Source organism: Papio anubis, chromosome 5 (genome assembly GCF_008728515.1).
Source record: "Papio anubis isolate 15944 chromosome 5, Panubis1.0, whole genome shotgun sequence".
In the NCBI taxonomy this organism is placed as follows: domain Eukaryota; kingdom Metazoa; phylum Chordata; class Mammalia; order Primates; family Cercopithecidae; genus Papio; species Papio anubis.
The window spans coordinates 42,412,457-42,426,060 of NC_044980.1; the positions used below are offsets into that span (position 1 = coordinate 42,412,457).

Here is a 13,604-nt window from a genome sequence, read left to right on the forward strand (position 1 = left end):
TCCACCTTTGCCTTCCAAGTAGCTGTGACCACAAGCACATGCCACCATGCCCAACTAATTTTTGTACTTTTTGTAGAAACAAGGTTTTGCCATTTTGCTCAGGCTAGCCTTGAAGTCCTGAGCTCAAGCAATCTTCTCACCTCGGCCTCCCAAAGTGCTGGGATTACAGGTGTGAGCCTGACACCCAGCTGATTGCCCTATATTTTTTTTTTTTTTTTTTTTTTTGATTGAGACGGAGTCTCGCTCTGCCGCCCAGGCTGGAGTACAGTGGCCGGATCTCAGCTCACTGCAAGCTCCGCCTCCCGGGTTCACGCCATTCTCCTGCCTCAGCCTCCCGAGTAGCTGGGACTACAGGCGCCCGCCTCCGCGCCCGGCTAGTTTTTTGTATTTTTTTTAGTAGAGACGGGGTTTCACCATGTTAGCCAGGATGGTGCCCTATATTAAAGGGAACAAAAAGTTCAAGATCCAGACTAGATTTCAGGAAGATGACAAGACATCAAAAACAATGAGCTAGAATCTAATGACAGGTACACTATAGGTTTTTTTTTTTTCCTGAAATTTTTTTTCTGTATGCTTATGCCCTTTTCTATCAAACAACATGAAAGTATTAATAAAACTAATTTGTTTGCAAAATAAATTTGATGTTGTTAAAGTTGGCCTAATTATTTACACAAGTGCAGAAGGAATAGTGGTTTATCACATAGGCTCTCTTTAAGTTAGCTTTTCTGGACCTTTTCATAAGGAATCTCAAATTACACTTTTTTTTTTTTTTGAAATGGGGTCTCACTCTGTCACCCAGACTGGAGTGCAGTGGTGCAATCTCAGCTCACTGCAGCCTCTGCCTCCTGGGTTCCAGCAATTCTTCCACTTCAGCCTCCCTAGTAGCTGGGATTACAGGCGTGCGCCTCCATGCCCAGGTAATTTTTGCATTTTTAGTGGAGACAGGCTCTCACCATGTTGGCCAGTCTGGTCTCGAACTCCTGACCTCAGGTGATCCACCCACCTCAGCCTCCTAAAGTGCTGGGATTACAGGCATGAGCCACTGTGCCCAGCCATGTTCTTTGCTCAAAACATATGAGATATGGCCCAGCTTTATAGTTATTGTCATACTAGCTTACATGCATGTAAATCTCTTAAGGCTAACTCAACACTAGTGTTCTCTGTCTCTTCTGTTGGGTACACAGGGGTCTTTTTGTTGTCAGGATTGTTTTATTTCCCCCACAGTGGATATATTCTTCCCCTTTCTTTCTTCCTAAGTGGATTATTCTGAGAAGCAGTCAAAAATAGGGCTACCTAGAAGATGGTTCCATGTGATCAAGCAAACTGTTGTGTTCATGGTAGGTTCAGTTCATAGAACCCAGTGTTGTTACAGGTAGTGGGGAATTCTCTTTAGGAAAAAGAATAAAACTTTTGAGTACAAGATTATAGACCTGTTTAAAGGGATCCTAAAAGCTAAGCTTCCTTAGCTGCATGGTAAATTCACCTCTGACCCTGACCCAATTTGGGCCAATGAGGTAGCACAGCATGGAATTGCCTCTTACTCCTTCCTTTTTCACTTCCCTCTCTTTTAACTCCCACTCTTTTTAAAACAAAGAAACAAACAAACAAAAACTCACTTTTGAATTAAAAGGTTTCACATAAGTTTTCACTTTAGCTAATACTTCCTGGAGAAGCCAGGTGAAGAAAAATATGTCTCTCTGCTTAACTTACATGCTTTGACCTTTTTCCTTTGCTGTCTGAATCCTCAATAATTCAATCTGTACTGAAAAGATTATGAGAGTGCCTACAAAAATAGAATGATTCAGTCCACTGTTGACTTTTGAATGGCCCCGAATGAGACATGATGCCAGTATTTAATAAGTCTGCCTGAGCAGGGCAGAAAAAATACATAGAAAGGCCTTTTTAAGTATCAAGCAAGTATGAATATTTATAAGCCAATTTTGCATATCAGTCTTATCAATCCCCCAATTTTTGGTTAGCCAATAACCCTCATGATCACAGGTATTAAAAAATTATAAATAATGGATTAGTGTACTGAATCCAGAAATGTAAGTTTTTAAAAATACATCATGATCTTGTGGGATTTATTCCACAAACTCAATATTGGTTTAGCATTTGAAAATCAGTTAATATTATTCACATTAACATTAAAAAGGAATAAAACTATATGATAATATCAGTAGATGCAGAAAATCGTTTAAAATTTAACTTATTATTAAAACAAAACATATCTTAACAAAATAGAAAAAGTGGATTCCCTTATTTATTTAAAACTATATCTATAAGAGACATACAGTTAATATTCCACTTTGAAGGAAATAAAAAATGTTTAACCCCAAAATACATTTATTTGACATATTTTCAGATGGCTGTCAGAGAACCAGCATAAGAAATAGCCCTGCAATGCTGTGGTTTGTGGGAAAAATTTACATCTGTGGACAATCTGCACTGATACATAAAGGCCTTCTCTTGTCCACATCTAGGAAGAATTAACAGAGAGTCTGGAACTGTTAAAGGTTTTCTCCCACCTTTAACTTGTTTTGCCATGATCCACTTTTTTCTGTAAACTCAGGATGGTATATAAGCTCCTGCACCTCACTGAGGGGCTGGGCAATCACACATTTTGTATGTGTTTCCTCCTATTAATCTGCCTCTGTGAGCTGATTTTTAGAGCAGACTTTCAGAGTGCTAAGAGAAAGATTTCCCTGGGCCCCTGAAAATTGGGTGCTTTGAGCAGGAACAGAAATTGGCTCTTTTGGAAGCCCACGGTTGAGGGAAAGCAGGAGCTGATCAGCTAGCATAAGGATAAGAATTTCTTACCAGCCAGATTCCAGGCTCCACTCTGTGGAATCTGGTCACTCTCTGTTTATTTTTCCTGTCCAAAATCTTGACTGATGGGAGAAAAGGATTTGTGTGACTAGTGCCGGTGTATCGACTCTGTTGTACTTTCTGGTACTTTGTGGTAAGAATCATGTTGTTTCATCCTCTTTCCTCCCAGAATAGTCTTTTCTTTGTCTTTATCTTTCTGTGTTGCTCTGTCATAAAGAGGAGTAAGGAGTATAGCAGTACAGATGACGGTTTTCTCTCATCTTGTTTTGTTTTTTTAAAATTTAATTTAATTTATTTTTTTAATACAGAGTCTTGCGCTGTTGTCCAGGGTGGAGTGCAGGGGCATAATCCGGGCTCACTGCAACCTCTGCCTCTTGGGTTGAAGCAATTCTCATGCCTCAACCTTTGTGTAGCTGGGATTATAGGCATGCACCACCACATCCAGCTAATTTTTATATTTTTAGTAGAGACTGGGTTTCACCATGTTGGGCAGGCCTCAAACTCCTGGCTTCAAGTGATCTGCCCACTTCGGCCTCCCACCATCCTGGGATTACAGGCGTGAGCCACCACTTCCCAGTCCTATTTTGTTTTTGTTTTAGAGACAGGGTCTTACGCTGTCACCCAGGCTGAAATGCAGTGGCATGATTATAGTTCTCTGTAACTTCAAACTTCTGGACTCAAGCCATCCTCCTGCTTTAGCCTCCCTAGTAACCAGGACTACTTTTTAAAAAATACTTTTGTAGAGATGGGACTCCCTATGTGCTCAGCCTTTTCATGAACTCCTGGCCTCCCAAAGCACTAGGATTACAGGTGTGAGCCACCATGCCAGGCCCGAAATAATCAATATGCCAGAGGTATATTGTTATACTGGTATATTGGGGTGGTGTATTCTGGTGTCCAACAGTCATATTTTGATAGAGTGTATCCAGAATAATCAACTCAGAACGTAGGTTGGTATCTTGAACTGGAGTGTTAGGGAGAAGGGACACAGTAAAATCACACACGCACACACACACACATACACACCATGAGAAGATGAGTCTTAAATTTGCACCAAGAGTTGATTTCTTAACACTGAATGCTAAAATTACATTTATCTATTCAGTCACAGGCAGAGCTATACACACTCCAATTTCCCTAAGTGAGGCTGTGCAACTACAAAATGGAGAGAACTGAGAAGCAAACCCAGCACAAAGCATGTGCTCACCACAGTTTTCAGTTGAGAATGAAACAAGGTAAAGCACAAAATACAGTTGGCATGGTGTCTGTCACAAATAATGATTTTTATGCCACAAACCACACAATATGTGAGTAAACTAAAAGGGGAGGCAAGAAGCTGAAATTGTTTATGAGAAATTGCACCTTACAGATACTGGAGGAGTGGGGAAGATGATTTTCCCACTTACCGAACCATTTCAATGTATTGAGCTACACCGCAAAAAAAAAAACCAAATACAATTAAAAAAATAGGTTTCAAAAATTACAACTCAGCTTGGCATGGTGGCTCATGGCTGTAATCCTGGCATTTTGGGAGGCCGAGGCGGGTGGATCACATGAGACTAGGAGTTCGAGGCTAGCCTGGCCAACATGGTGAAACCCCGTCTCTTCTAAAAATACAAAAATTACCTGGGTGTTATGGCAGGAGCCAATGGTCCCAACTACTCGGGAGGCTGAGGCACAAGAATGGCTTGAACCTGGGAGGCAGAGGTTACAGTCAACCAAGATCATGCCACTGCATTCCAGCCTTGGCGACAGAGCAAGATTCTGTCTCAAAAATAAATAAGTGAACAAAATAAAAATAATTAAAAAAATAAAAAATCACAACTCTAATCTCTATGCTATTTTCAAGACATAAACTAAAAAATGGCACTAAAGATTGAAAACAAAGGAGTGGATACCTGAATTTAATCAATTCTAAGGTAAATGTTTTTATCATTTAGTATCTCTGAAACATGTATATATTTTTAAATGGGTGGCCTCTTACCATTGGGACACAGTACAATTTGCAGCATTCTTCTCTGTTAATGGTATATGTAATAATGTCTCAGGTGGCCCCTTCTTGCAGGGCTTGTAATCCCAGCTATGTTATTTTATTTTATTTTATTTTATTTTTTTGAGACAACATCTCCCTCTGTCACCCAGATTGAACTGCAGTGGTGCAGTCACAAATCACTATTCACTGCAGCCTGAATCTCCAGGGCTCAAGAGATCCTCCCACTTCAGCTTCCCTAGTAGCTGGGACTACAGGCACTCAAGACCAAATCTGACTAATTTTTCAATTTTTTTTCTTTTCTTTTTTTTTTTTTGTAGAGGCAAGGGTCTTACTTTGTGCTTAGGGTGGTCTTGAACTTCTGGACTAAAGAGATCCTCCTGACTCAGCCTCCCAGAGTGCTGGGACTACAGGAGGGAGCTACTGCTCTAAGTCAGCTTTTCTGCTAAAATGCTCTGCTGAGGTGGAAATGAGGAGGGTGAAGCAGTGGGCGGGCATTTGTTTTAAAAAGGCTCTACCTAGGCTGTTCCTTTTGGTGAAGTGCTTGTAACTTTTAAGGTGGAAACGATGCCATTTTTCATTTATTCTCCCGTCTGTAAGACCAGAAGGCAATTGGAGGATCCTGGAATACGGGGAGAAACCAGGTAGCAGAAGAAGTAGTATGGTGGGAAGGGAAGATCAAAACAAACACCTTGGGAGTGGGTGAGAATTGCGACCCCAAATTGGGTCTCCTGACTTGTCAAGGCCCTTCTCTGGGCTCCTCTGCACCTGTCCTCTGCCCAGGTTCATCCAGAAAAGGATGGAATTGGTTGCATGGTGCCTTCAGGATGCGATTGGGAGATGATGCGTTTGCGTGGGAACGCTCTTGGTAGGGTCTGTAAATCTCTTGGGGGGGCGGGGAATTACATCCGGATGTGTAGTGTTTTTTTGGGAAATGTGAAAGCTTATGGGAAAAATACGTTTTTCTTCCAAGCCGTGGCAGTTCCTTATTTCCTGTGAGGAAGGAGTTTATAGCCCCACTCTTGACTGAAAAGTGTGAGAGAATTCAAGCTCTTGAAAATTCAGCTGTTTGCATTTCCGGAAAGACAGAGAAAGCCTCAGTGATCCATTTCACAAATCAAGGGTATAGGAAAGTGGATGGCAATTTGAGATGTTTATTGGGTTTAGAGAGGGAACAGACGTCTGCCATCAATCCCACCTCCTGTGCTGGAGTCTTGCAGTTCATTTTTCTCTCCAGCCCTCTTCCAACTCCTATGCCCAATATCAAAGACATCTGACAGAGTTAACCATCAGAATCAACGAGCGGTTCCCACAGAGTTCCCTCCTGCAGGAGAGGTACCGGGACAGGTGAGGGAGACCTGAAGCTGCGGTCAGAAAACGCTGTGCCTTTTACGCTCTTAGGGAACCTTAGACCGAGAGTTTCAAGTGTCGAAGGCAAGCAGTTGTCGGCCCCTCCTGTAGGATCCTGTGGGTTCTGGACCCGGAAGAGAGCCTGGGAGCTAGGGGTGACCTGGAAGAGCCCAGTCACGGAGGCTGGATGGCTGTTTGCTGCGTAGGAAGCTGTTGGCGACCAGAATGGTTTTTACTTTGTTCCTGGGACCAACAGGATCTGCGTGGTTCTCAGGGCATAAGTCGACTACTCTCCGACTGCGCAACGCAATGCGTGGAATGCAAGAACAGTACAGACTTCCTGCCGGCCTCGGTGGCCAACGCCTGTGATCCCAGCACTTTGGGAGTCCCAAGCGAGCAAATCACTTGAGCTCAGGAGTTCAAGACCAGCCTGGGCAACATAGCGAGACCCCAGGCTCTAATACACACACACACACACACACACACACACACACGAATTAGACGGGGGTGGTAGCACTCACCTGTGGTCTCGGCTACTCTAGAGGCTGAGGCAGGAGGATCGCTGGATCCCAGGAAGTCGAGGCTGCACTGAGCCAAGATGACACCACTGCACCAGCGTAGGCCAGAGAAGAAAAAAGAAAAGGACAACAGACTTCCCTAAGCCTGTGGGGGACAGAGTGGGTAGAACCGGTAGCATTTTGGAGGCACCGAGCGCGCGGTTGGTCGGACGCTGCACCGTTCCTTTCCCAGCGCCAGCGGTTTCTCACTGCCAACGCCACTCCTTTGTCAGCGTTATCGGATGCTCTCTGACTGCAACCTTCCTTCCGCCAAAAGTTGTCTTTTGCAACTGCACAGGCATTTGCTACGGGCAGGTAATCGCTGGGTCCCAGCGCCGCTGGTTTCACAACTTTGCGGGTGCCCCACCCCACCATCACCCGCCAGCAGCATAATCGGTGAACCGAGCCCGCGGTTTCTCCGCTGCGCCTTTGCCCATTGCGTCCTGCGAAGCCAGTGGACTCGGTGGTCGCAAGGTTGGTTTCACCAAGTCCGGCGTTTCTTGGCACCGGCACCGCTCTGCACTTTGTGCTGGCCCAGGCCGGGCTCAGCACCGTTAGGTGCCCTCCAAAGGCGACTCTCTGTCATGGATAGGAAAGCTGTTATGAGACGACAGTTTTTCAGAAGTTTCTAGTCGAGTCCAGCTGACAGTGGTTTCTGAATCTCAGAACCACTGGTTGCGCGGAGCTGGATGGTACTTCTGTGGCCGCCAATGTTTCTCTGTCGTATCCCCAAGGTTGTCGTCGAAATCGCGGTGTTACTCTGGACCCACAGCCACGCGGGTAACTTTTTCAGTGGCTGCGGGGTTCCCTCCACTGAGTTGCTCGTTTTGATCCGCGCTTTGTCACAGAGACCAGAGCAGACACTTTTCTGTTTGTGTCAACCGCTAGCTGTGCCGTGCACAGTTTCCTTGTCTGGGTGCGGAGCTTTCTCCATCCGAGGCCCTCTGGTGCCGGCGTCGCGGTGGCAGCACCCGGCGTTTCCGTTGACTCTCTCGCCACCGGCGCGGAGCCGGCGGTTTTGCTGTCACAGCACTTGCTGCACGGAGTTTCTCGGTGGCCGAACTTCTCTTTTTTTCTCAGAGTGGACGGTTCCTTGGTGACAGCACCGTTGGTTGCGCCAAAACGAATGTTGTCCTTGACAACGTCGCTGGCTGCATTCCCTCCCAGGCTCCTGGCACCGCCATTTCGCCGAGCGGTGGTCTCTTGTTCGCAGCTCTGTGCCTCCGTTTCTCGGTGGCGGCAGCCCTCAGGCCACGGATCAGAGAGACTGGAAGTGGCCGGTGGCCCAGTTGCGCTGAGTCTGGCGTTGCCGGAGGGACGGGTGCTGCAGGGCTGGGCGGGCGGAGCCCGAGGCTCCTCGGAGCCGGCGACAGGGGAGCTGCACGGGCACAGTCTCTTCCCAGGGCCGCCGCACGGGTTCCGGCTCGGCCGCCAGAACGCAGTCCTGGGGCGGCGCCGCTGGCGTCTCTGTCGCAGGACCCCGCGGTTTCCCGCGTCCTTGGCTTCTGGGTCCTAGCAAGTTTCCATTTCGCGGTGCCCAGGATTTCCACCCCCGGTCCAAGCAGGGGAATGGCCAAAATGTGATTTCTCAGCCCAAGCAAGTCCTGACTTAAGACAAACACCGGTCTAGCCCTGGCTGCGATATCTGGGCCGTAGGAAGTCACCGTTTTGCCATAGGAAGGCGAAGTTACTCTGTGACTCATTTGTCAGCAGCTCCGGGTCTCCGGTAGCCTCGGATTTCTAATCGTAACAGCCGTGGGGTCAACCCAGCCTCAAGTTTCTTAGTCCTAGCAAGTTCCGGTTTCCTACTAGTGAGCCTTGCTTTAGCTGCGCAGCAGACGTTTAACTCCTGTGGAAATCTGGGTACCAGCGAATGCGTTTTTTGTTTTGTTTTGTTTCGTTTTGTAAAGGTTTAGTGATGGTCAGTTTAGCGGTGTTGGGAGCTCTTATGCCAAGTTTGGTTTCGCAATAGCGAGTCCCGTCTTAGCTAGGCTTGTGTGTTTTCAGAACTCCCAGGGAAGTCAGGAAGGCCGGCGAACGCGATTTCTCGGTTTTACCGAGCTCCCTTTGACAATAGCAAGTCCCGCCCATCGCGACTTTTTCCTCCTGTGGACCGAATCGGCATATACCAGTTACTACGATTTTTTAGTCGCACCTAAACACGTTTAACCGTGGCTATTTTTGTTTGTCGTAGGAAATTATGACAGGAGCAACCTGCAGGGCTTTAGATCTGACAGAAACATTCTAATGGTAGGCATTGCATCGTTTAGCCATATTTGTAATTTCTTCTTTGTACGGTTCTCTCTCTGTAATTTTCGCTAACAAATACACATTATTTTTGTGTATTTTGCTCTGAGGACAGTGTTACCGATGTGTTTTCCGTTTTTACTTGCATTTCAGACTTTCATTATTTTAAATTTTTATTTTTATTTAAATGTTACTTTTTTTTTTTTTTCCTACTAATTTTGAGTGTCTCAGCTTCGTACTTCTTGACTTTCATTCTCTCAGGAGCTGGGGAGTCGAGCTCCGTCTTAGCCTCGCTGGTGTTGGGCTCCGGGTTCTGTCTGGCGACTCCGCTTCCCACGCGGAGCTGGCGGTTTTGTATCAGCACGTTTGCTAGCAGCGCCCACTGGGCGTTTTGTCAGTTGCTGCTCCCAACGTGACGTTTCCCGTTCGCGGGGTCCTTACGTTCTCAGTGCTGTCACTTTGTCGCTCCTAGAACCGCTAGTATCTCGCAGGAACTTCCTGAACCCGGTTTTGCGATGCAGAACGGTGATTGCACCCAGCCGCCGTTCGCACTAGTAACTCCGTGGTACCATTAGCCGGCGCTTTTTCTGTCACAACCCATTAGAACGGGTTAAAACATATTAAACCTGTCAAACACACTGAGCGGATTAAAACCCATTAAAATGCCACAACACATTTTCCTGGCACGACGCATTTAAACAGAGTTGGTTCATTTCCTCCAAACACGTTGTTTAGGCGTGGAAGCACCGCTCTTTTCTAAGAGCACGCTCTTTCTCTTTAGCAGCCCCACCTACGGCGCCGAAACGAATATTTGTTTGGCAATACCAGCGCTATCCGCTAGGTGCCGGCGCTTGCTAAGTTCAACGCGCCAGTTTCTCGTTAGCAAGACGGTTATTAGCGCAGAGCCCCAGCGGACAGTTTTCCGGTGGCAGCAACGCTCATTTCCCGAAAACGGGTGGCTCTTGGCCCTTGCAGCGCTCTTTAATACCTGCCTTCTGTAGTGCTAGTTCTCTGCAAGGTTTGCTTAGCGTTGTTTCCTTTCGGTTTCTTTTCTCGCTATGTTTTTCTGTCGGAATCACGGTTCGTTTTGGTTCTATGTACTCTCTAAAATTTTATCGTTTTTCATTTGTCTACGAATCTTCGTGCATTTGCTACTAATGAGTTTCTCGATATCTGACTGGCCTCCACCCACGGGCTCTGGAGAGCATAAATACCCAGGCTGAGGGTAGTGCAGAAGACTCTCCCTCCTTGATCAGCGCAACCGTTGGTTTCCTCCTGGTCTGAGGCTTAAGCGATGGAGCAACATTTTCTTGGCTGTGTGAAGCGGGCTTGGGATTCCGCCGAGGTGGCGCCAGAGCCCGGGTTTCCGCCTATTGTGAGTTCAGAAGATCGTGGGCCGTGGCCCCTCCCTTTGTATCCAGTACTAGGAGAGTACTCATTGGACAGCTGTGATTTGGGACCGCTTTCCAGTCCTTGCTGGCGGCTACCGGGAGTCTACTGGCAAAACGGACTCTTTCCTGGAGTGCAGAGCACCTTGGAACCAAGTACAGCGAAGTCCCCTGAGTTCGGTTGGCCGGGGACACAGAAGCAGCAAGAGGCATCCGTGGAAGAGGTGGGGCAGGGAGAGGAACCCGACAGACTCACGCTCCAGCAGCTTTCCTGGTGCAGTCCTCCCCATTCCTGGAACAGTCAGCAGGACACCGACCTCTCTGACAGCGGGTGCCTTTCGGAACGCCGCCATCCTCCTGCCCTCCATCTGTGGCGCCACCCCCCGGGGGGTTTCTCAGACTGCCTGGAGCGGATTCTTCGCGTTGGTTTTGCCGCGTTCTCTGTACTCTGGGCGTGCTGCCTACGAATCTGTGGAGCTAAGCAGCCTTAGATATCAGCAGGAGGCTTTTTGGATTCTCCTCCTTGAAAAGATGCTCAGTTACCAAGCGCCTCCACCTAGAAAATAAAAATACATTAAGATGGACCTTCATTGCTGGTTGTCAGTTTTTGAATTCTCCTTTTTCCTGATGTTTCTTTCTTGTGTCGTGTCGCTTATTACTTTCAGTTTCCTTGTCTTTTAAACACGTATATTTATTTTATTAAATATTTCACTTGTATCTGCTTTAACTTTGAGAAATCTATTTTATGTGTATAGAATCCTTACTTTTTGGCAAATTTATAATTTTTTTCCGTTGTGTTTTTAAATCTTATTTGTAGTATTTTTCTAATTATTCCTTTTTAAATATATTGTTTGTTTACATTTAATTTTATATCACGTCTTTTATGTTATTATAACGCCTTCTTAATTTTAATTTTTAAGTTTATTTTTAACAACTGTTTTTCAGTTTATGAATTCATTTAGTTTTACACTCAGAAATTTTATTCATGTTCAAGAGTGACAGTTTGATCAATCATTGCTATGTCTCGTGGAAGGACCACGCAATTACTTATATTAATATAACTTCACAGATTATCAGTTCCTAATGTTACTTATTCTGGTGTGACAGCGTGGCTCACAGCAGTAATCCCAGCACTTTTAGCGTTGGAGGCATGCGGATTGCTTGTGCTGAGAAGTTTGAGAACAGCCTGGGCAAGAGGGTGAAGCCTGTCTCTACAAAAAATACAAAAATTAGCCGGGGGAGGTGGCGTGCACCTGTAGTCCCAGCTACTCCAGAGGGTGGTGTGGGCTGGTTGGTTGAGCTCAGGAGGTTGAGGCTGCAGTGAGCTTGAGCTGATAGGACCAATGCCCTTCAGCAGAGTGAGACCCTGTCTCAAAATAAATAAATAATTGAGAAGATTACTTATTCATGGGTCTCAGGGCCAGCAGTGTTTCCTGTGTCTTTTTCTTTGGAACAGTTTAGAGTGGCTTACAAGAGAACTACCAATTACTTAATAGTACCACAACTGGGTTTAGCAATTCCGGTAGGCACAGCAGGTCCGGCTTGGCCCTGCGTGCTTTGACTGCCTTTTTGGGAGTTTTAAACCTCCTACACTCGGAATATAGCCCTGACTGGTTTCTCTGCATAGCAAGTTCGGATTTAAGCGGAATAAGTAACGGCTTATTTCACCTGCGATAAAGATGCTTAATTCTGCTTTTGAAATATTCTGAGCGAGTCTTGGGTTAGGGATTTCTTAGAGTGACAAGTACATGCTTCGATTGCAAGTGCCCCTGTGAATGTGATTTTTTAGCTCTTGCAAGTCCATATTTAGTCGCAACCAGTACTAGCATAGCCATACCTGCGACTCCTTATTCCCAGTAACTTTCGGTTTCATAATAACTTATACTGCATTACTGATCGCTGAGTTTTAAATATAGAAGTCCGGGCATGTCGTTAAAGAAGATATTTTAGGAGTAGAAAGTAGCGGTTTAGCGGTGCCTGCAGTCCCTTAGAAGTCCTGGTGAGACCGAGCAGATATTGATATAGGCCTGACAGCGATATCACAGCTGTGAAACCACATTGTTTAGAGGTGTTTGCATTTTCTTCTTTGTAGAGTCAATTTTTCTATGTTTTGCGTTTTCATTTGATGAATTTTCCCAAATGTATTGTTTTTATTCGGGGTGTGTGTGTGTGTGTTTCAGCTAACTTGCCCTTTAAAAAGAATTGTTACTAATTTTTGGTTTGTCAACCCTCAGCTTTATGCTGTCTGGTTAGCGCTGGCCTATAATCCCCGGAACTAAATACTCTACTCTTTTCGCCTAACTGGCCTTTCGTCGATGGCATTACTGCTAATTTTGCTGCTCTAGGTGCTCCTCGGAGGTAGTACTGCCGGTTGTTTCTGTGAGGCTTGCTAGAGCCCAGGACGCTGAGGTGCTGGGTGACCCCATTTCGGTGCAACCACTCCGAAGGTTCTCGGTTTATCCGGCTGTGTTTTGGAACAAATGCCCGTTCTTCCTGGGAGCCGAGTGTCTCTCAGTCGCGCTCCCGGCTGTTTTCTTCAAAAGCGGCCGTTTCTCTTAGTAGCACCGCTTTTTGGGGACGTCAGATTCTTTTCCGTGGCAGTACTGGTCTTTGCATGGAGTGACCGGTTTCTCACTCGCACTGTGTCGACTGGTAGTTATTCCGTGGGGGCGCAGCTGTCAGCCACTTCCAGTGGTTCTCGGTGTCGGCTGTCCTGTACCAGGGTTTGTGGTGGTATTTCTGTTACAAACAATCGAGTCCCTGTTTTTTCGATGACGACGCCATTCATCTCTCTAAGACCGGCTATGTCTGGAATTGGCGATTTCTCTTGGTCACAGAGTCCTTGGTTTCGCAGAGACTGTTGTTTCCACGGTCCTGGACTGCTGTTTGCTCGGTGTTATCAATGTTGCACCCAGTACAGTTAGGTGCTCCCTGTTGGAGTTTTGAGACAGCATTTTGAGATAGGTGCATCAGCACTCCAGACCTGGCCCCTGAAGAAAGCATTATCATTTCAAGCTCAGTAGGGGCAATAGAATGAGTGGTGTTAGAGAAAGCAAGCAAATGCTTGAAGAAAAGGCCACTCCACAGTATTTTTTGGCTTTTTTCTTTTTTCACTTTTTTTTGAGACAAGGTCTGGCTGTGTCACCCAGGCTGGAGTGCAGTGGCACAAGCATAGCTCACTGCAGCCCCAACCATCCTGAGTCATGCAATTCTCCCTTCTCAGCCTCATAAGTACCTGGGACT

The 13,604-nt window shown here is 46.2% G+C and overlaps 2 protein-coding genes across 2 annotated transcripts; one reads left to right on the top strand and one right to left on the bottom strand.

Annotated features, from left to right (window-relative positions):
• Nucleotides 1–5,867: 5,867 nt before the first annotated feature.
• Nucleotides 5,868–8,817, bottom strand: LOC110742266. Its single transcript, XM_031666816.1, has 2 exons — nt 8,737–8,817; nt 5,868–8,238 (listed from the first exon to the last, which is right to left on the bottom strand). The coding sequence occupies exons 1-2, from the start codon at nt 8,815–8,817 to the stop codon at nt 7,516–7,518; spliced, it is 804 nt and encodes a 267-aa protein (XP_031522676.1). The 3' UTR covers nt 5,868–7,515.
• On the top strand, nt 8,237–10,951 carry LOC101014903 (annexin-2 receptor-like). Its single transcript, XM_003918887.3, has one exon. It carries the CDS (start codon nt 10,268–10,270, stop codon nt 10,850–10,852), a length of 585 nt encoding a protein of 194 aa, XP_003918936.1. The 5' UTR covers nt 8,237–10,267; the 3' UTR covers nt 10,853–10,951.
• The last annotated feature ends 2,653 nt before the right edge of the window (nt 10,952–13,604 follow it).

What these genes read in the sequence shown, in the direction of transcription:
- LOC110742266 (XM_031666816.1), bottom strand. Translation starts at nt 8,817, where the DNA reads ATGGGCGGGACTTGCTATTGTCAAAGGGAGCTCGGTAAAACCGAGAAA. An exon ending in CCTTCCTGACTTCCCTGGGA is followed by an intron (nt 8,239 to 8,736) that starts GTTCTGAAAACA and finishes GAAACTTGCTAG; the next exon opens with GACCCAGAAGCCAAGGACGC.
- LOC101014903 (XM_003918887.3), top strand. Translation starts at nt 10,268, where the DNA reads ATGGAGCAACATTTTCTTGGCTGTGTGAAGCGGGCTTGGGATTCCGCC.